The 20,997-nt window shown below is 38.7% G+C and overlaps 1 protein-coding gene across 6 annotated transcripts in view; it reads right to left on the bottom strand.

Moving 5' to 3' along the window:
* Positions 1 to 20,997, bottom strand: part of LOC124631542 (potassium voltage-gated channel subfamily KQT member 4) — a 47,911-nt gene that overhangs the window by 20,816 nt on the left and 6,098 nt on the right. For all 6 annotated transcript variants that reach the window (XM_047166003.1, XM_047165993.1, XM_047166016.1 and 3 more), the window contains 8 exons: positions 12,916 to 13,089; positions 11,062 to 11,196; positions 10,328 to 10,410; positions 8,341 to 8,516; positions 1,764 to 1,892; positions 1,501 to 1,611; positions 1,079 to 1,266; positions 620 to 771 (listed from right to left, as the gene is read on the bottom strand). In XM_047166003.1, the coding sequence (XP_047021959.1) occupies positions 620 to 771; positions 1,079 to 1,266; positions 1,501 to 1,611; positions 1,764 to 1,892; positions 8,341 to 8,516; positions 10,328 to 10,410; positions 11,062 to 11,196; positions 12,916 to 13,089 (1,148 nt within the window). The remainder of the gene's footprint in view (positions 1 to 619; positions 772 to 1,078; positions 1,267 to 1,500; positions 1,612 to 1,763; positions 1,893 to 8,340; positions 8,517 to 10,327; positions 10,411 to 11,061; positions 11,197 to 12,915; positions 13,090 to 20,997) is intronic.

The raw sequence follows: 20,997 nt of genomic DNA, 5'->3' as shown, positions 1-20,997 counted from the left end.
AAAAAGTTGCGGTTTGAGTGCACCACCTTAATGGCCTGTAGTATGTACATACGTGATGGATGTGCCTGCGAACATTCTATTTATGTACTTATGCTCAATTGTTTTTTATTCGCAACTCGTCTTATTTAGTGATCTTCTCGTTTTATTTATTGCCGATATGTTTTCTTTTGTATTTCGGTATATCCTTCTTCTTTTTTCTTTTGTGTCGTTAATATTGTCCCAAACTTAGAAACAGCCAATTTAGGTCCTTGTGGTAAATTTAATGTTGTTTATGTCATCCGGATTTTGTCTGCATTAACACAATTTCAATTTATTTAGGTTGTTTACTATTATTTGTAAAGTTCATCATAAATGCCGTGTGTTTATTTGGGTATTTCAGTGAAAATGAGTGAGATCGTGCGGTGCCTAAGTTTAAGTTTCCCGTGTTGTTAATTTTTGAAGTGAAGTATAAAGCTGCCCATGGCAATATTTCAGCATGTATGTTTATATGTATACCTACGTCACATAAAAAATCGTATTTTAATATTTTTCTTAATAAAGTCTTCAGTCATTAAAACATATTTAAAATTAAATAAAAAATAAATTACGAATGAAAAGACTATGCTTCAAATAGCCTTACCAAGATTTTCAGCGCTGGCATTGACATCGTATCTATGTGCGGGCTTGGAGTGCGGCGCGGGGGAGTGCAGCGAGGTGCTCTTGTGGCGGCGGATCGTCGGCAGCCGCGACACAAAGGATGCATTGTTCTTGAATGACGCACTCATCACTCGGCTGTCAAATATACATACACTCGTCACTGCTGGTTGTTGACTTTCCTATACAACGGTTTATGGCAAGTGACATAATTTAATTGAAACCTTCAATTTATTTTTCGATAGCTAATATGAAATAAAATAGTATTCTGCACCAATTTTTCATTGAATTTCACTTACTATATCGATGAAAAATGCTGGTCTGTGAAGTTTATTAGTGTTAAGGAAAAGTCAAAGTATCTCATTGATTGTCACTTCGCAGAAAAACGTTTAGTTGTTGCTTGTAAAGCTATGGCAGCGGCCATTCGTTTTTTTTTAATAATTACCTGGCTTGTGGACTGGGAAGTGGCACTTGGTGTATCTTCCAGGTGGCGACACTCATGGAGTGCTCGTCTGCGGCGTAACACCTCCACAGCGCTTGGATGAGCGTGGCGGCCGGCTGCCGTCTCCGGATCATATGCTTCTGACGTTGTTGCTGCTGAACTTTGAGGGCAAAGCCAGACCCAAGTATTCCCTGTTCATAACATTAACCTATATCGATTACACCAAATGATGTAGACACACAGGAAATTGCCAGGCATGGAATTGACATATCAATACATATATTTATCAAAAAATTGCCCGTCTTAAACATATTTTTATATATAGACGAAAACATGAAATAAGGTAGTATTAGATTGTAGTTTGTAGATAAACTAAGCCAGACATTGATTGAATAAGTCAATTAGAGAGTGGAAGTGATTCTCACGGCGGGTAGCGCGAAGAAGGATATTCCCAGCAGTGCGCAGAAGGAGGCGATGAACTTGCCCTGCCACGTCTGCGGCACCATGTCGCCGTACCCCACCGTGCACAGCGTGATCTGCGATTACATTCACGCGTAAGCTACCGCACTACACACACACTACACTGATTGAGGCTTTGTTCAATCTCTCAATGAAAAAGCTGAGACTCAAAACTATTATTATTTATAAGAAATTCAAAATAAACGCATACAAGTTTATATGTACTTACCACACCCCACCACAAAGCTTCTGCGAAATTTTTAAACTTTGTATCCGCGACGTCTTTCTCAGCTAAGTACACCAGAAATGAGGCGAATATGAGCCCGAGGAACCCAATATATAAGGTAGTTATTAATTCCTGAAAAACAAAGATGTTTTGTATTCCCTTTCTGCAGACTCCCTTATAAACATTATGATGAAGTAATAAATAGGTACAATATTATAATTTGTGAACTCTTAATATATTTTCGTGTTCTTTGATTGTGTGTAATACTTTCATAATAGTGTATATTAGAGAGCGAGAACGTTTTAATTAGAGTAGCGTAACATGACGCAGCAGAGTGGCACATAACGTAGCTGTGCCTTTGTAGCTGTTTGCAAAGGTCATAGGGCAAAGATTCCATTCCACTCGCAAACTTATTGATAGCATTCTGCTAAAGATTTCGGGGACTCGGCAAGTCCAACTTATATTAGCTTTTAAGTCTAAAATAAGATGTTCATTTCGAAGAAACTCAGTCATCTCCGTTGAAGGGTTCTTTAACTGAGATTGGCATCCATTACATTTATTTTCATCTCATTTTTCATTTTTTTAAAACGTACAATAAGTCAAGTTCTTTTAGAGAACTGTAGATTTAAGCAGCTTTTTAACTACTGAATACCCCAACTTGGATAAATTAAAGTCTAACCGCAATTATTTTACAAATCTCCCGACTTAATTTTAAGACCCTTCTTAAACGTAAAGGTCATCCATGTTCCAAGTTCAAAGCTTCGAAAGGTTATGAAAGTGAAAACATTTTCTTGAATAATACATGTAGGACAAGTTTCATGCACTTTTATAGCTCCATTCTGAACCATTATTACCTGCATAGTGTGTACGTGCACTCTGATTGCATTCTATAGGCTAGGAAGTGGCTGTATCGGTAGCAGCCAGCACAAACACGGAATATTTATCACTTGTTCTTCGGTGAAGTAAACATTACCAGAAAATTTGCACGTCTGAGAAGAAACTCGGAGCACGTGAAATATGTACCCGAAGAATGCGCTATTGTGCCGGTCGATGTAAGAAGGGATACGAAAAATGAGGAATTCTAAATACCAAGCGCTTCGGTCCGACGTCTGTTATTTGATTGTCGTTTGATATCTACCTATTTCAGCGCAATTCTTGGTATTCTCAGTTATTCAAAAGGTCACGTAGCATGTTTAGTCTTAATATATAATAATTAACAAAAAAGTATGTACTTTATTTATCTACTATATATATATCACACACACCTACTACCTCCTACTACTATATACTACTACTATATATGACTGCCTCGTTGGTCTAGCTGTCGCTAGTGCGGCTGCTGAGCACGAGGTCTCGGGTTCGATTCCCGAGTCGGGCCGGAATCGCTTTGTGGGTTTTAGAAGACTTTCACAAAGCAGCCCGGAGCCTGAAAGCTGGTGATTGATACACCCGTGCATCGGAGAGCACGTAAATGTCGGTCCTGCGCCTGATCTCTCTCCGGTCGTGTCGGATTACCGTCCCATCGGGCTATGAGAGTTAAGGAATAGTGAGTGCACCTGTGTCTGCGCAAATGCTCGTGCACTATAATATGTCCTGCGTAGTTGGCTAATCTCCTTACATGAGAACAGCCGCCGTAGCCGATAATCGGTTAGGAGGACATCATCATCATCATCATCATATATATATTGGAGAATGTACCCTACATAACTTAGATCAAAATTCTATAAAACACACTTTTATTTGCAAAACAAGCACAAATTGCTGCTTGTGACATAAAGACATTAGTCACAATAGATGGAGTAAAAATGTTGGCCAACTAAGTCAGTCTTAAATAACAACAGGCTTTGTTCATTAATCTGACTTGCCGTTATAAATTTTCATCGCTGGTACGTTCACTGACTAAGCAACTTATAAAAAATATTGCTACAACAAATAGCAAGATTTTCTCCAGGAATCCTAGGGCTACTTACATATAAGTAATGAATTGTTCGATCATTTTATACACTCTTTACAAAAAGAAAGAAAATTTTATGACGAAAACCAAATTGGAAATAAACCCAAATATTTATGCCCATTTCCTGACCGAGTACTTCTAAAGCTATAAAGTCAGAGAGGCGAAATTTTGTGGGTGAAATTGTTACTTACACTAAAATATTGCACGAGCAGTCTGGTCTCGGGCACGTCCCTCGTGGGTAAGCAACTCCGCACACGTATAAACTATTCATGACGTAAACAGGCGAATAAAAGTCGTCCGTATTAAAGCAGATATTAGATATTAAATTAGCACCCGCCTGCATCGAAACGCGGCGCTGGCGTTTGTGTTTACTTTGGAGCGAAGCGTTCTAAATGTCAATATTGTAGGAGCAGCGAGAATCGTGCCGGTTGCTCCGGTTTATTTTCTCTGCATTGTGATCATGCAACTTTAACCTGAAGTGATTGTGAATAAATATTGAGTGGCGTCCGCGTCACTACCTACATACAACTTAGGACTACGGAGGAAATTGCGCCCAGAGCCGCAGCGACGCGACGCTTACTCAGCAATGCTTTACACTACGTTAATCACCTTCGTTACGTATCGATATCGTGGGTTTAGATAAGTTTTCGCGAGCTAAGCGGCAATTTTTCAACAAAAATCGCGGTCCTTATTTGAAGTTGTATGTTTTCTTTAATGTTACTTTAATTAACTTTTATGCATCGGGTTTTTTCATTATCAACTTTCACATTTAATATATTTTTTCAAATATTTCAACGATTTAGGATGAGAAAATCAGCATCATTAAATTGCCTTGAATTCTACAAAGCCTACGACGCACTTGCTACGAGAGCTACGGCTGCTACGAACATTGCTACGATGTGTGCTACGTATCTTTTAGCGATTGTCCTGTATTGCCGGTAATATTATTTTTCTATATTTTTTTTACGGTCCTCATTAAATTAAATATTGTATAACAATAATATTCTATGTTCTGGATTATTATCAGTTAATAAAGATATTCGTGATATATTGGTTACGGACTCAATTCGTCCTTTGACGAAGAGACTTACTCATAATCTTTGGAATTTTGCAAATATATAAATAATGAGTACGTATTAATAACGTATTTCCATTATAATAACTGAGCTCGAATCAAAAGCAATTGGATATTTATGATACATATATTCAATAAACTTGTTCATAAAATGTGTAACGGATGTATTACTGACGAACGTTTTACTTTGAAGTCGTTGTGATACAATTTCACAGGGGAGTAATTTTGTGTCGAGAAAATACTCGTAACACGGAAATAAAAGCAGTGGGTATTTAATTTAGATAATTTTTTTGACGTTACTCCCTAAACGAAACTCTCAATTTTGTGCCTCAATTTTTCATTTCTAATAAATAAAATTGCAGACTTAAATGTCGTCGATTCGTAGAATAATATTTTGCGTCTTCTTTCGACTGTAAATCGTTTTTGTCAGTCTTCTTTTTCCTACTTCGGAGTTTTATGAACACGTTTTTTAAATAATAATATTCGCGGGAAGAATGCTTCTCGAGACGACCCAACTCAATTACTGTACATAGGCAATGATTATTAGAAAGAATGCCTTTTTAAGCACGAAGAAAGCCAGCCTACTTTGCAGGCGGCGATCATTCATGAAATATGCACGAATGTAAAAGATGCATATAAATAGTAATTTTCTCACGGGAAACACATGTGGCGCTGTTCTATAACTAGCTCACTTTCGTAGAATATTGTTAATGTACTATATGATTCAAGATCAAAACTAAAGGTTGATAAACGGCCCTTTGTGTAAGTAGCAGTTCTTATGGTACTTTATCTAGATTTTTTTTAACCCGATACGGAACATAATAGTCCAGCCGGGCGAGTTATGGCCTTCCCACGACTTTGCGCTTTATGACCATCATAGCTAAATGCTTCTCAAATACCCGCTATCAATATCTAGCCGTTTTCCCGAGATTTCCCGCCCCCTAGGAACAAATGCCCCTACCGGGGTAAACAAGACACTGAAGTTTCAATAGTGAAAGAAGTTTTAAAATCGGTGCAGGAGTATCGGAGCTTTTAGTGTTCAAACAAACAAACAAATGTTTCCTCTTTATTATATAATATTAATTTTAAGTAGTAAAGATGAACATAATAAATTCTGATGTTCGTACGAGTACAATAAATTTATATTATCATCAAATAGCTTTCAATGACATGTACCGTGGTACTGGAATATGTTTATTTCAAAACGTAAAGCAAATGGTATTTCATAAGAAGGATTTATCATTTCCTTTGCGTATCCAAAATTACTCTTTCCTCATTTTTATTGAAATATTCCTAAAGATATGTGTTTCATCAATAAATGTGCCTGCTGTTCATAGAAATATGGATTATGTATATGTAGAGTTATTAGTATAATGTGTTTTGAAGTAAAAACACGAATCACGTAACATGATTTAATACTAATAATGTGACCTGATACAATATGCAGCACGAAAGGTTACATCAACAAATATGCACGAAGTGAACCTACATTGCTCTATGCTCGTAATGGAATCACAGAGGAAACATTAAACTTTTAACGTTAATAAATATTTTCAGTGAATTCTTAACTGAAATGAATCGTTGCAAACATAACGGCAATAAAAACTATACGGCGCTTTATTGCTTTCTCGAAATTATGTATGCGTAAAAATGTGTTCAAGAGGATTACACTACACTCATTAACTACTCGTTAAATATGTGTTACGAATTCATATAAAAGTGTTCTATTCAGTTATTTATTTACGATTAAAGAATAGTAAAACAGATAGTTTTTATGCGTACATATATTAAGAGTATCGGGAACCGTGTTAACGTTTACATCGTTAACGTCTGCTAATCAAAAGTAATTACCCTTCTCAGTAATATATAGTTTTGTACATTTGTTTGATGTTTCAAGCGGATATTAAACTGCTTCTAATTTATTAGTACTAAATGTTTTCAGTAAAGTCGTCCAGTTTAAGAGGTTGATGATAAACGATCCCGTCGACAGATTTTTATTAGAACTTTTAAAATGTATTAAGTATTTTTGATATAATAAATTAATGATATAATTGAATAGAAATTGCTGTTAAATGTAGATAGAAGGATTTCTGAGTACATCTCGAATAACAATGTAGGTACGGTATCAGGCGCTTATCATAATGGAACATGTCGTAAAACTCGGTTATGGGAAAGTTCTCGCAGTGTGTAAGTGATACGTTTGGTTGCCTGTCAATCATGCAAATTTTGTAATCTGCTGTAGAACAGTGTTACACTGTAGTTGTATGGTATTATGTCGTTGACATGAACGTACTTTACCAATATTTTTATCCAGACTGCAATAAGTACGTTCTATATATTGAACAACGTAATCGAAATAGTTTCTTTAAGCAATCTTACAAGAAAAAAATTCAAGGATGTCTGACGTACAAAGTGAACCGTAAAATAGATTTGGATAACAATCTGGTCGTATTTTATTGGTAGTGGACATAAAAGCGGACGAATCCCAGCTAGCCCGGATTTACCCAGCCTAAAGCTGTCCTCTGTTTTTGTGGAGTAGCAGTGTAAAAGAAATTGACATTAATTAAAAAAGAGAACATTCGTGAGCTCAAAGTTTTTGTAGCATGTTGTGGGATAAAGTAAAATTTTAAATGTTAATAATCAAACAGGAAAAGGATTTTGTTAGTTAATTTCTGTATGATTTAATACACACATGGTACAAACTTTCTACACTTATGTTTGTACATGAAACCTGTGCGGAACACGTGTCAGAGTATAACGTTGCTCGCCAACCTTCGTCACTGTGAAAGTTATAAATGTAACGTATTGTACGGCGAGTAGACTAGATTACGGTTCCGTTCGTTTTTCCGCAGTCGGTCGTGGCCTAGCTATGCAAATTTCTTGAAAAACGTTCCGCTACCACAAAGAACTGCCACCTACACACGGATAGCTATAGTCACTTAATAGCTTCACTTTTTGCTTAAGTTGGTAGTTCCCTATATTTTCTGACATTTTATTTGATGTTTTTGTTATTGTTAGACGCGTCGGGGTCGGTTATGACACTCGTTTTCTCCCGTCCCACTTTTGGAATAAATCTTTGTCCAAATTATCTATTGTCTGCGCTAGACTGTATGATGTTGTAGCAGAATTTGCTTTGCGCATATCTGCAATAATCAATTCTATTTATTGGATGAGGACTGTTGTTGAGTGGACGGCAACCTCAGATTTCAGGGCGATTTTCATTGAATTAGTCTATCGTTTTGTGAAATGTTTTCAGCTAGTTCAGAACAAGTGCATTATACAAGCTGTTTGTTACGTTCATATCAATAGATAAATAAATAGTTAAATGGCCGTTTCAGGCTTACGGGCAAAAATATCTGCATTGAGAGGAAACATTTGACGGAGAAAGTGGCCAATCCGTTTTTATTACACACAGAGCTATTCAGCAAATCGATGTAAGTTTCATTAATTCAGTGACTCACTCTATCTCTTTGTGTATCTTGTTGACTTGCCGTTTTGTAAGGGAATGAACGTAATCTATCGGTTATTATGTTATCGTTAAAATGGATTACCTGGCGATGTGCGTAGACGACGGAGCCGAGTAGTTTCCAGGTGCCGCCGCGTCGGTCCATGCGCACCATGCGCAGGATTTGGAAGAAGCGTAGTCCGCGCAGGGCAGACGCGGCGAACACTTGCCCCGACGAGCCCATCCCCAGCACCACTACTGAAGCTAGTATTGTGGTCACATCTACCACAAAAATGCCTCCGTTATTGTATGGCGTATTCTTTTTTTCATAATTTATCATTGTTACGTGTGATTGAAGTAATTTACTGCACGGAATGCACGGAGTAAGTTTATATATCAGTAAAAATATCGTTAATGTTCAAACACTGAACATTAAAAAATATGGGCGGCCAGACCTAAAAAAGGCGATAACGTAAAAGTTATCGCTTGACCTTAAAGTGAAACTTAGAATAAAACTTATTCTGATTGCTCTCGAGAATTTGTCAAGCAAGCCAAGATTTCATTCTGGTCTTTATAATGATCTAAAATATTAAGAGCTCTTAGGCGATTATCACACTGCCCCGCATGATGCAGCGTAGTGCGTGGATGCGTTTTTTTTCGTTGTATGGAAATATCTCCGTTTGTATGGAAAACACGCATAGTCCAACACACTGAAAATGCATCCACGCGCGTTCATGCGGGTCACGCACATACATGCGGAGAAACACGCACCCCCGCGCGTAGGTGCGGGGCGAGACGCAAGGTATGACACACTGAATCCCGCAATGCCGCGCGTGATTTTGAATGGGCGTGACGTGTATATTTGAAAATGGAACTCGCTGTGCGTGAATTTACAAAACGCACCTACGCGCGTGAGTGCGTGAAAAACCCGCACGATGATGCAGATCTGCACTCCCGCAGGAACGCGCGTAGGTGCGTCGACACGCAAGATGCAGCGTGATGCGGGGCAGTGTGAAGATCACCTTATAAGAAGAAATGAAGTTGTGATAAAAAATGATGTATGTAGTTCAATATTTTCATCAAAGCTGCCTTACACAGGCGGTGGTTACGTGTGCCCTAAACCTAAATCCTATCAAGTTTTTGAGTAAAGTGGCTTCGCCTTTTATAATATTAAGATTGACTATTAAGACTCGATAAATTTACCAGGCCCCATTCGCCGTTAATTGCCTTTGCAACAGAAATCAAGTTTTTAATTTTATATTTGAAACCGACAGCAATGGTGAACCACGCGAATGTTGTTACTGCAACATAAATTTATAATTGGGGGCCTATGGTGGCGTTCATTTGATTGTCGTGGGCAGTATATCATGCGGCTATGTGTGTGCCAGGGTGTCGCGCCGGCTCCCCAGAGAGCGCAAAGCGGTCGCACGAAACTGGTGTCAAGGGAGCGCAGCCTGAAATGCGAAGGTCATAGCGGATTGCTCGCACCTGAAATAGGGTCACTTCGTCACGGTTTATAGACAAAACGTGACTTTTACTTCGAAATGTTCCAGATGAAAGTGTATACAACGCACAACTTCGCTATTTTTTTCAACTCCCTTCTTTTATGATATTTGTTTGGCATTCTCTGGACATTTTCTTTGACGATTCTTGGAGGTTGTTCAAAATTATATTTCTACTGTAGAGTTCTATGTATTCATTGTATATTAAGTACAGTGAAGTCAATGTTTGTGTTTTAAACGCAAACAGAAACTCGTGTAGTGTTTCCAAAAATAGTAACTACTTAATTACCTGAGATATTGACCTAAACGTGAATTTTTTCGTTGTTATTTTATAATTTTATATGCGCGCAGTAGCTCTTGAAATATTGTAACGTGGGCCGAATGAAGGTTACACTGGGTTCAACAAGAGGCGCACATAAAAGTTGATCCCTGTGTCAGTCAAACTGTCATTGCGTATTTTCATTGTCCTCAGTTAGAGGAAAACGGATTCGTTCGACCCAGTCGCCGGTGTTTATTCAACATTTCAGACAATTACAAGTGAATGGTGTTATATAAAAATAGGATTTAAGTACGAAAATAAAAATAACTTGCCTATTATACAAAATGGCCGCCTCAAAAATTTGAGGCGACCTATCGATCCTTGATACCGGGACCTGCATCCTGACGACCATAACCTATTGAAACGAACAAAAATACATTTATGTATTATTCATACGTATCATAAAATTAAGTAACGTTAAAAAAGCACGACTATGTGTCGAATAGGTATAAGTAAATTAGGGTGAATTATTTCGGCAAATCGTAATGTATCATTTTATGACGCTTTGTCACGCCTGCATGAAACAATATCATGCCCAACAAAATATTAATTAAGTTTTCGTTGCTGCTACAGCTAAAATTCAAGTTAACAATATAATATAATGTAGCAAGCTCATTGAGGTGTCCCTGTCATTTTGCAGCTGACCCGTGTTATTCTTGCGCTTGATAGACCAAATAAATAAAACAAAAGAAAATAATGGACTGGGCGCCCACAGTAGGCAGAGTAATCCGTCTACATTGAGTGACGAATTACCTACTTCACGAGCGCAAAGCTCTCAAAACTTATCTATGAGAGTGTTGTTTGCTGTGTGTATTCCACAAACAAAACATAGCCGCTATAAAACGATAGCGGAATTGAAACTTGAGATTGGCAGCTCTTTGTGCACCGCTTACAGTATTGAGAGCGCGATTTGACTTCGTTGCCGACAATTCACTGTCTACAAATTTATCTCATGCATTTCATAGTAGAAATGTTAGTGTTTTCAGAATATTGAAATATTGCTTACCTTAAAAAGAATTCGATGGCGAACCAAATTACAACCACTGTCTCCATATAGAAAAGGACAATTCCTGCTTTTGCTTCGTATTCTTCAATTGTTGAAAAAACTGACAGCGACAAACACATGAACACCATCAAAAACCTACAAAGAAATATGAGATTTGAAACATAATGAAATATTATTTGAATACTCAATTCACAGGTGAACGTAGAGTGTTAGATTTCTGGTAAATCTATCAGAATCCGACGTATAAGTAATTGAATTGCTGCAGTAAATATGTTAGTTGATTGTGAATAGGATTACGAATGTTCGTATTTAACTCCTACGATTTAATTTACAGCTGTAGTGTGTAACTACATGAATGTGATTACATGGAAAGATGCCGAATCTATAAAAAGCAGGAGTAACCTGTACACAATGACTGAACTTATGGAAATGTACATTCGTCGATAAGAATATCGAAATGAACTAATCTAGAAATGAAACGAGAGCTATTTTAAACGTTTTAACATTAGAATTGAACGCACTATTCTGTGCTTAGTTTAGTTCATTGTAATTATGTCAATTTTAAATTGCAATAATAGTAATTGTTATAATAATCAGCCTTTTCTACTGTCCCATTGCTTGACGTCAGTATCTTCTTAAACAGACAAGGTAAGTCAAGGTAAATCACCGTGCTCGCTAAAATTTTCTCACTGTCTAAATGCCGCCCTAGATACGAATCGAATCTTCTTATTTATTTGTAATTGCGATTCGAAGAGTTCTAATGGATAAGATTTTTTTTTGTACAGTTGAGGACGTTTTACAAATACGTGCAAATATATTACCTAGTACAAATAAATGTACAGTACGATATACTGATACGGGAAATACGACACGGGAAGTGGAACAACTCAATTACCCACGGTAAAAATATTCCCGCGAGACTTAAATGTGTCAGCTCGCTACAATAAATTTGGACAAATGAACATTTTGAAAACAAGACAACTGCAGTAAATTACTATCTGCAGCAATATGGCGGCTAAAAATGAACGATTTGAAGTAATAATTCATATACGTTTCAAGGCGCTTAAATTTTTCTCGTTAAGTTTTTAAAGAAGGTAAAAATCAACTAGGTGTTCTATTTAATCTAATATATATGTCAATACTCTCTTGCAGACTCTTTCTTTTTTAACAATGTAATCAATGTAAGATTAGTAAGTAGTGGTTTTGAAAAAAGCATGTCTTGACTTTACAAACTTTTTTTAAGTTTAGAAATGTGTAGTTCATTCAAATTAGCTTGTATTTCTATTAGCTTGTAAGAAATTTTTTATCATCACATTGTTAGGTTTTAAATACTGTCAATACTATTTTAAAAATTGGGTTTAAGGAACACGAGTCTTATTAACAGTTGGTATAAAGGTAGTTAGTAAAACATTAGTATGTTAAAGGTGTCACGGCACGTGTAATAAATAATTTTGGGACATTCTGCTGTCAGAGGGTACGATGTCGTGGTGTAAACAGGGCGTTAGTCTGTCACTCGATTCTTTTATGTATGATTGATGTTAATAAAACATTGATATTAGCCGGAGAATTTCCGGGCTTTCAACGATCCAGGTATTATTTTTTATATCCGATATGAGATACGAACAACATGATTCTCTTCTGGAGATGATTTTGTTTTAGATTAGTCGACGGTGCGTTCAATAAGCGTAGTGTGCGTTGCACTGCGTAACATTACACAACTGCCCATTATAATGATTTAAAAAGGCATTTTAATACAATATATTAATTTAAATAAAAATAGCTCTCGTTCAAAAACTCATGAAACATTTAGAATACGGGTCACATTATTTTGGAATACAATTGTGCAGGACTTACACGATCATGTGATAAAGGACAGCCTTAACTCCTCGAGGCCGTTCAAGAAAATTGTAGAACTTGGACTGAAGGCGGCGGTATCGCGCGTCGCGTCGCGTGGCGCGGTAGCTGAGCGGTTTGCCAAGTAGCGACATCCGCGGCGTCGCCAGCCGGTCGCCGCCACTCTTACACTCACTGCAACCAACGACACCGCAGCTACGCTCAACCGAGCCACATCACACTTCATCTATAATGTTCATTAAATCTATTGCAAACGACTAAGTATGACATTCATCGAATTTTAGCCATTAAGAATTACAGCTTCTACCACTACCCATATGCAAACACTTCTCCCTAAGATCGTACAGATCCTTGTAAGACGAACATTAAGCTATTGGAAAATCTGACGGCACTAAAACCTTCTACGGTCAGAATAAGTAAATATTTTAGCGAACAATTGGGGCTACAATCGCAGCAGTTAAAATTATTTTAGCCTTGGTAATTTATTATAACCTTGTTGCCCCTGGATTATAAGCTATGGCGGTCTCGGAAAGGCCCTTATTCAGCAGTGGATTTTCCAAATTATACATTGAGTTATTTTGAATTCGTGTTACTTGGTGTTACTGTTCGATCTTTTACTCGAAAGTAGCGTCAATTGTGGGCATAAAAAGTGTTGTTAAAGCTTTGGGAAACGCATATGTTGTGTCCTTAACTTCGTTCTCCATACGGGATTAGCAAATATGTACATGCACCATAGCGGGTGTAGCAATAATTTACACGCGTTGATTAAGACAGTGTGGATGTGTAACATAGGCGCAATACATAGATAGCCAAGTACGTTATATATTCACCTGTTTACAGGAAGGAGACTCGACTATCTTGGGACTTGTCGAAAACTTAGTTAAGATGGACAGACCCACATAACTTCGAGTTTATGAGTAGTCAGTTGTTGGAGTACCTCCAGTTAATTAATGCGTCTCAAGATTGACAAATCTTTTGAAGCCTTAAGTATTAATTAATATTTGATTATGTTGTAACAAATAATCAAATAACATAAGTAGTAAAAGCCGTAAATTGAAAAGAAATATTATATTAAATTCTTGACCGTTATTTGAAGCTTACTAGTTTGAGATAGGCACCTACGTGTTTTCCGCTTTTATCTCTGTCCTTTTCTACCCCATATCTTGCATCTCTCTCGCACACCGACCAGTTTCACTCCCCACCAGGCAGGAGGCGACGAGTGTTCTCGGCGGCCACAGTTCGTCATTGGCGTCTTGTTTTCCGCCCGAGAAGGTTGGTCTAACCAACCGCTGTAGTATTTCGTTGAAAAATAAACTCAGTGCTCTCGCAGAACACAGGTGAGTTTATAATATTTTATACAATTTGTTAACGGTTTTACCGTTCGATATTCGATTTTGCGAAATCAAGTGTTAATATTTTGTACATCTACCCCTTTTTTGTCACGAGTTTCTTCCGTGTACTTTTTTTTTTTTCAGTAATTTGTTTTCAGAATGAGTGACTTATAAAGCAAATACGGATGCGGTAAATAATAAAGCTACCACAGCCCGTGCACGTGACTATGGAAAAGAAAGCAAGCCCGAAGTTCCTAAGGCACCTGTGGCCCTAGTTCAATCCTGCAAGGCGTTCAACTTTTTGACAAAAAAGAATGGTGTGAGGTGCGGTCCAACCAGCATCTCCTTAGTTCGGACTGGTCACTACCGCACTTGAAGAGGGCTGGTGGTGTCAAGAAAGCTTTTCGGCCTTGAAAGACTTGGTACGCTCCCCTCGGACTGCCAGTAAGTCTGTTAGCCACCCCCCATGGGGGTCGGCTCATTATCACGGCGTGTGATGGTTTTCGGCCTTGAAAGACTTGGTACGCTCCCCTCGGACTGCCAGTAAGTCTGTTAGCCACCCCCCATGGGGGTCGGCTCATTATCACGGCGTGTGATGGTTTTCGGCCTTGAAAGACTTGGTACGCTCCCCTCGGACTGCCAGTAAGTCTGTTAGCCACCCCCCGTAGGGGTCGGCTCATTATCACGGCGTGTGATGGTTTTCGGCCTTGAAAGACTTGGTACGCTCCGCCTAGGACTGCCAGTAAGTATACTAGCCACCCCCCGCAGGGGTCGGTTCATTATCACGGACCCGCGCAGGGTACCAATCTTGCATTTTGCGAGTCGCAGCATCATTACAAAGCAGGGACCAGTAAGTATACTAGCCACCCCCCGCAGGGGTCGGTTCATTATCACGGACCCGCGCAGGGTACCAATCTTGCATGTTGCGAGTAGCAGCATCATTACAAAGCAGGGACCAGTAAGTATACTAGCCATCCCCCGCAGGGGTCGGCTCATTATCACGGACCCTCGCAGGGTACCAATCATGCATGTTGCGGGTCGTACCATCATTGCAATCTACCCTCGCAGGGTGGCTTTTTGGATCGACTTTCGAAGAGTCGCCATTATAACCTTCCCTCGAAGGGAAATGGTAATCACACTCACGCTGAATGGCGTGTGACGCAAAACTCTAAAAGCTCCCTTGGGATATCACGAGTAAATTACAATAGGAACCATGTCCAACAGAGGAAACAGAAAGCGTCCAGGACCGCAGGCGGACTTTGATGCGTCCAACAAGGCACGTAAGTTATGACTTTCCAGGCGGGTTGCCTAACATTATATCAGGACCAATGGAAAGAAATGGGAGCTCCGCCTTTCTTGTTAAAAATAATAACTGGGTATCGCATACCATTGGCCAAAAGCCACCTTTGATAGATAATGCCAGATTTGACCAGAGAGTCCAAAGAGATGGATGTCGTCATATCCCAAATGATAAAACAAAAAGTTCTATTGATAGCTGCAAATTCTGCCAGCTTTCTTTCCAATATGTTTCTTGTGCCCAAAAGGCGACGGAAAGAACCGTCCAATACTCAATCTCAAGGTTCTCAACAAGTTCATAATTACGGAACCCTTCAGTTTAATAAATGTTTTTCGGGTGCTAGAGTTTCTTCAGAAAGACGAATGGCTGTGCAAGTGGATCTCGCCCAGGCTTACTTCTACCTTCCGGTAGCCGAAGGTCACAGATATGTTCTTCGACTAGTATACAGAAGAAGACTGCTTCAGATTACGTGCCTACCATTTGGCTTAAGCACGGCACCCAAGACCTTCGCCACAGTGACCAATTTGGGTGGCTCAAACTTTGAAAACTCAAGGGTTACTCATAATTGTGTATCTCGATTTTCTGGTGGCTCACCAAGATATATTTGCCTACTTTGGGATCATTTGCACCATGTTTTGGATGGCAAGTGAATAAATCGCAAGCATTATCAACAAGATAATGACAAAACGCACTACGTGACAAACAGCACGACAAACTTAGAAGACCTGCATAGCTTGATAGGACTTTTAAACTTCGCAAGTTTTCGTTGTTCCATACGGCAGACTGCATTATCGGGCTCTCCTCACTTTCCTCAATGCAGTGTTGAACAGCAATCTATACCTACCCTATTCATGGAACCGTGAGCCAAACGGTGAACAAACCATAAAAAGGGTTCTTATAAGTCACGATTGAAGTAATGATCATATTTTATAAAAATAACTACGAAAGTAATATACTGACAACATTAGAAATGATATTTTAGAACGATGTCTGTGGAACTTATGCAATCTTTTCAAACTTAATTGAAATCAAATATGTATAATAAATGCCGTAAATTATTTTCTTAATTTTAATGAAATATGTAGTAAATCGTTTACATGTAAAATGAACCTAGAAGTCTTGACTGTCATACATAGAACCCTACTTAATTGAAGACCACAGATACTAAGAACATTTTACATAAAAATGTGACGTTTTTGTCATCGGTCGGGTTATACCCACCATTTTGAAAAAGTGTCATTCTTTGGTTACATTGTGGGCTCACGGCTCGGTGAATGGAGTATAGCAATGTTGAACCTACCAGCAGATACCTTAGCAGATCTAAAGTGGTGGCTGGTCAGCTGCCACCAAACCTTGGATATTCATTCGCCACTTCCCTGTCACCTTATAACCACGGACGCCTCCGATGTAGGATGGGGGCACAACTGAACGGAACTCCCGTAATGGGTTCATGGAACGAGAGAGAAAAAGGCTTTCACTGCGATCTGAAAGAGATGCTTGCAGTATTAACTGGAAAATCACGGCAAGTTGCTAAAGAGATCAACAGCCATTTTTCAATGCAGAAATGGGACTGTGGTGTCATATCTAAGAAATCAAGGTGGCACCCGATCAAGGAGCCTACCGAACTTGACGTACAGAGTATTCAGTTATCTTGAGCTGTATCAAATCTATCACGTCGTGAATCATATACCAGCCCTATTCAACAGTCAGGCAGACCATCTCTCCCGACACAAACCTCCACCGGAGTGGCATCTTGTATCAGCAGTGGACCTATTTGCCTCGAAGCGAGCCCAGGGACACATAGTTGTGTACTACGTGCCCCTAGATCTGAAGGACCCGAAAGCGGGGTTCCACGATGCATTTTTCTCAAGTTTTGACTTACCCGCTAGCATGGGTATTACCGCCACCTTACCTTATACCGTAGGTCCTCAGTCATCTCAATTCAGGAACGGGAGTTAATCTCATAGTAGTTCCTTCGGTGGCACCAGGTATTTTGGCGAGCAGATTCCCGAAGTCCCGATCATTAGCAGTACCCTACACACTGATGAACCTCGAGCAGAAACCGATAGACACAGCAACGGGGATACCCCCTGCCAAGGTCAAGGAAATGGGGGGGGGGGAGGGACAAGGAGTCTCTCCGACTGAAGTCTTCTTCAATCCACACGCAACACTTATCAATCAGCTTGGAGTCGATGGTTAAATTGGGGCGAAAAGTATGAAATTGGATCCTATGAATCCTTGAATCCCTATTTGGACCTATACTTACCCAATTTTTAGCGGACTTACACATAGTAAATAAACTAGCATACAATACTATTTTATTACACAAGTCAGTTATAGCTACACTATGCAATGCAGAAACCACTCTAGAGCTAGGTTCACACGTTCTAGTCGGACACATTTTAAAATCAATAGCGCTGAGCAAACCTGTTCCCCGGGAAGCCGTCCATCTGGAATATTGACCAATTGGTAACCTACTTAAGTGCAGTAAACGTAGACGAGAATAATCCATTTGCAACTTCCAGGCACACTGCTGCTCTTTCTTTTGCTAGCTTGTTTCGGAAAGGCGAGTCCATGATCTTTCCTTGCTTGCAATAGACCCAGAACATTTCAAAAACAACAAAGATAATTTAATCTTATGGCCAGTCTTTGGCTCTAAGACCGACAGTTCTAGTCATAGGCAGTCGGGTTGTTGTTTGATGGATAATCAGGAAAATATAAATCTAAGTCCAGTGTATTGGGTCAGAAAGACTAAAGCCTTGTTAGAAGATAGACGGACATCGGCTAATTCCTTAAATTTATTTATATCCGTTAGAGGCCAACCAAAGGCAGGCACCCGAACGATGATACGGGTGGATTAAGACATTGTTAAAAGGGGCAGGAATAACTACAACCCCAGGAAGCTTCCACTCGGCGGTAGCGTCAAAATCTGTGTTGACAATATACCTTTGGACGATATATTAGCAAAGGGTAATTGGCGATCAGGCAATACATTTGCCCATTTTTACAGAAGGGAAAGATACCCACTAAATAGAAGTAGCAAGTTATCTCCATTATTTAATTAATCCAGCTGATTAATGTCTATATTTTTGTTACTATTGTTATTAAGAAGTATCGCAATGTTTTTGTTAATTACTATTAGAAAATGAAATCAATTTTTGCTTTTGTTCTTGCATCTCTCTTTTAATTTTTATTACTCATCCTTCGAGCCCCTTTCCCAACTATGTTGGGGTCGGCTTCCAGTCTAACAGGATGTAGCTGAGTACCAGTACCAGTTAACTTTGATTACATTAGTATTCCAGGACGCAATACACATACTTACATGTGATTACTCGTGTACCTAAGTACCTATTTACATACACAATTTCATTGTGCTTTTGCTCACATTGGCGTCCACTTCCACCAGGCGATAACAAACACGTCTCAAACTAGTAAGCTTCAAATAACGGTCAAGAATTTAATAGCAGCGTTTTACCTGAAATAAAACGCATATTAAATACTTACCTTATTTGAAGCTTACATTTTAATTTCTGCCTGGTGTTTTCGACTCAATGACGAACTGTGGCCGCCGAGAACACTCGTCGCCTCCTGCCTGGTGGGGAGTGAAACTGGTCGGTGTGCGAGAGAGATGCAAGATATGGGGTAGAAAAGGACAGAGATAAAAGCGGAAAACACGTAGGTGCCTATCTCAAACTAGTAAGCTTCAAATAAGGTAAGTATTTAATATGCGTTTTATTTCAGGTAAAACGCTGCTATTACTGCATTGACATTCTCGTTAATATTTAGGAAATAACCAGTGAATCAAAAGAGTCATATTATGCGGATGTTCATAAATAATTTCAAAGATGCAATGCAGCATAAGTATGTATCTTTTGTAGAATTTTCATCACATGCCTCCTCTACTGTGGAATGGAGTGGTAGGAAGAGGGTAACTTTTTGAACAATCCCGCAACCCCGGCAGACTTTGCTCAACGGGGTTATGTACTGCAAGAAATTCCGTTTACAAGATGCCTAAGTATATAACGAAAATTCCTGGATTTTTTATTAATATTAGGAATTAAGATAGATTTAATAAATAGCATGCAGTAGGAAATTGTACTTAAGGAATTACTATAATGACTTTGGATAAGTAAATAGTAATAAAAATGATCGATAACAAAAAGCAAAGTACATTTATCAGATTGCAAAATTTTACTGGTTTGCAGTTTCAAAGAGTCGGTTTACATAAGTTTGCAATTGCTGAATACTGAAGCTAAGGAAACTGAAACGTTTCATCACGGCTGAGGTTGGATTTGTTTTACCTAATTCAATTTAAGGCCAGGCAATTATTTTCAAATACCAGAAATTTTCTTAAATTAAAAATACATAAATTAAAGTCGCCTTTGAAGCACAAAAAGCTTTTTGCAGAAACAAATTCAATAAAATCGCGTGCCGGGGAAAGTTCCAGTGCTTTGTTCGAAACAATTTTGCTGCCGCGGCGTCCGATGTGCGACACAAATACAAAACACTAAGCAAGCCACCCCTACGGTTATTTTCTAGCTATAAAGATAATAATTACCACCACACCAACCTAAACTTTATGCTTTACTATAATTAGTTAACAACAACAATTACTACAGCATTATGCATCGTTTAGTAAGAAAACTGACTGCAAGCGGTTGAGAAAATGAGACAAGCTTAGATAGGTTTAGATTTATCTCCAAATATGAAGTGAATTTAGACTGGATCGCCAACAATTAATGTTGATGCGTTGTTGCAGTGAACCATGTGATTGCAAGTTAAGAACGTTACATATCTTAGACGCTGATTGGCGCGACTACAGTTCAGTTTATCAACACAGCGGAAAAGCGATGAAATCGAGACGATAAACTTGCCTCCTCGCCGCTGGAGACGGTCCTATCCACAAACATCGTATAACTTCTAGCTACCAACCGCTACGCGTCAGCTTTCATTTTATGAAATTGGATAGTTGCTACCCTTTACGAAGCATAACGTAACATCGTGTATAAATATACACAGCTGTACTGAAATACTTTCTCTTTTGAATATTGTAGGATACATTTTCAGCAAAAATGTTGCTCTATATTGGTTCCATAAACGTTTTTGCATAATTAAATTATACACAGTTACGCTACGCTTCATATAGGAGTCACACACAGATACTACTAACAAAAACTGGCATTAATATACAGCTTTATGATCACAATCAGCCCTCTAAAGCAAGAACAAAGGATTAGGTCACTCAACCTACATAGTAATGAACTATTTGAGTGGGGTTTAGACACCGCATCCTACTTAAATCTATTCTAATATGTAAATCACAACAATTGAACTACCAACATGTCCTTGGGACCTTTGACAGCTTCTCGTTCACTTGTTCAATCTACTGATATATATTAAAAGATGTAGATTTTTGCGTAAATAATAAAATGGCTTTAAGCAAGTGTTACATAA

Source organism: Helicoverpa zea, chromosome 1, assembly GCF_022581195.2.
Source record: "Helicoverpa zea isolate HzStark_Cry1AcR chromosome 1, ilHelZeax1.1, whole genome shotgun sequence".
Lineage (NCBI taxonomy): Eukaryota > Metazoa > Arthropoda > Insecta > Lepidoptera > Noctuidae > Helicoverpa > Helicoverpa zea.
Note: the sequence above shows the minus strand (reverse complement) of the source record. Positions and strands in the feature narration are given on the sequence as shown.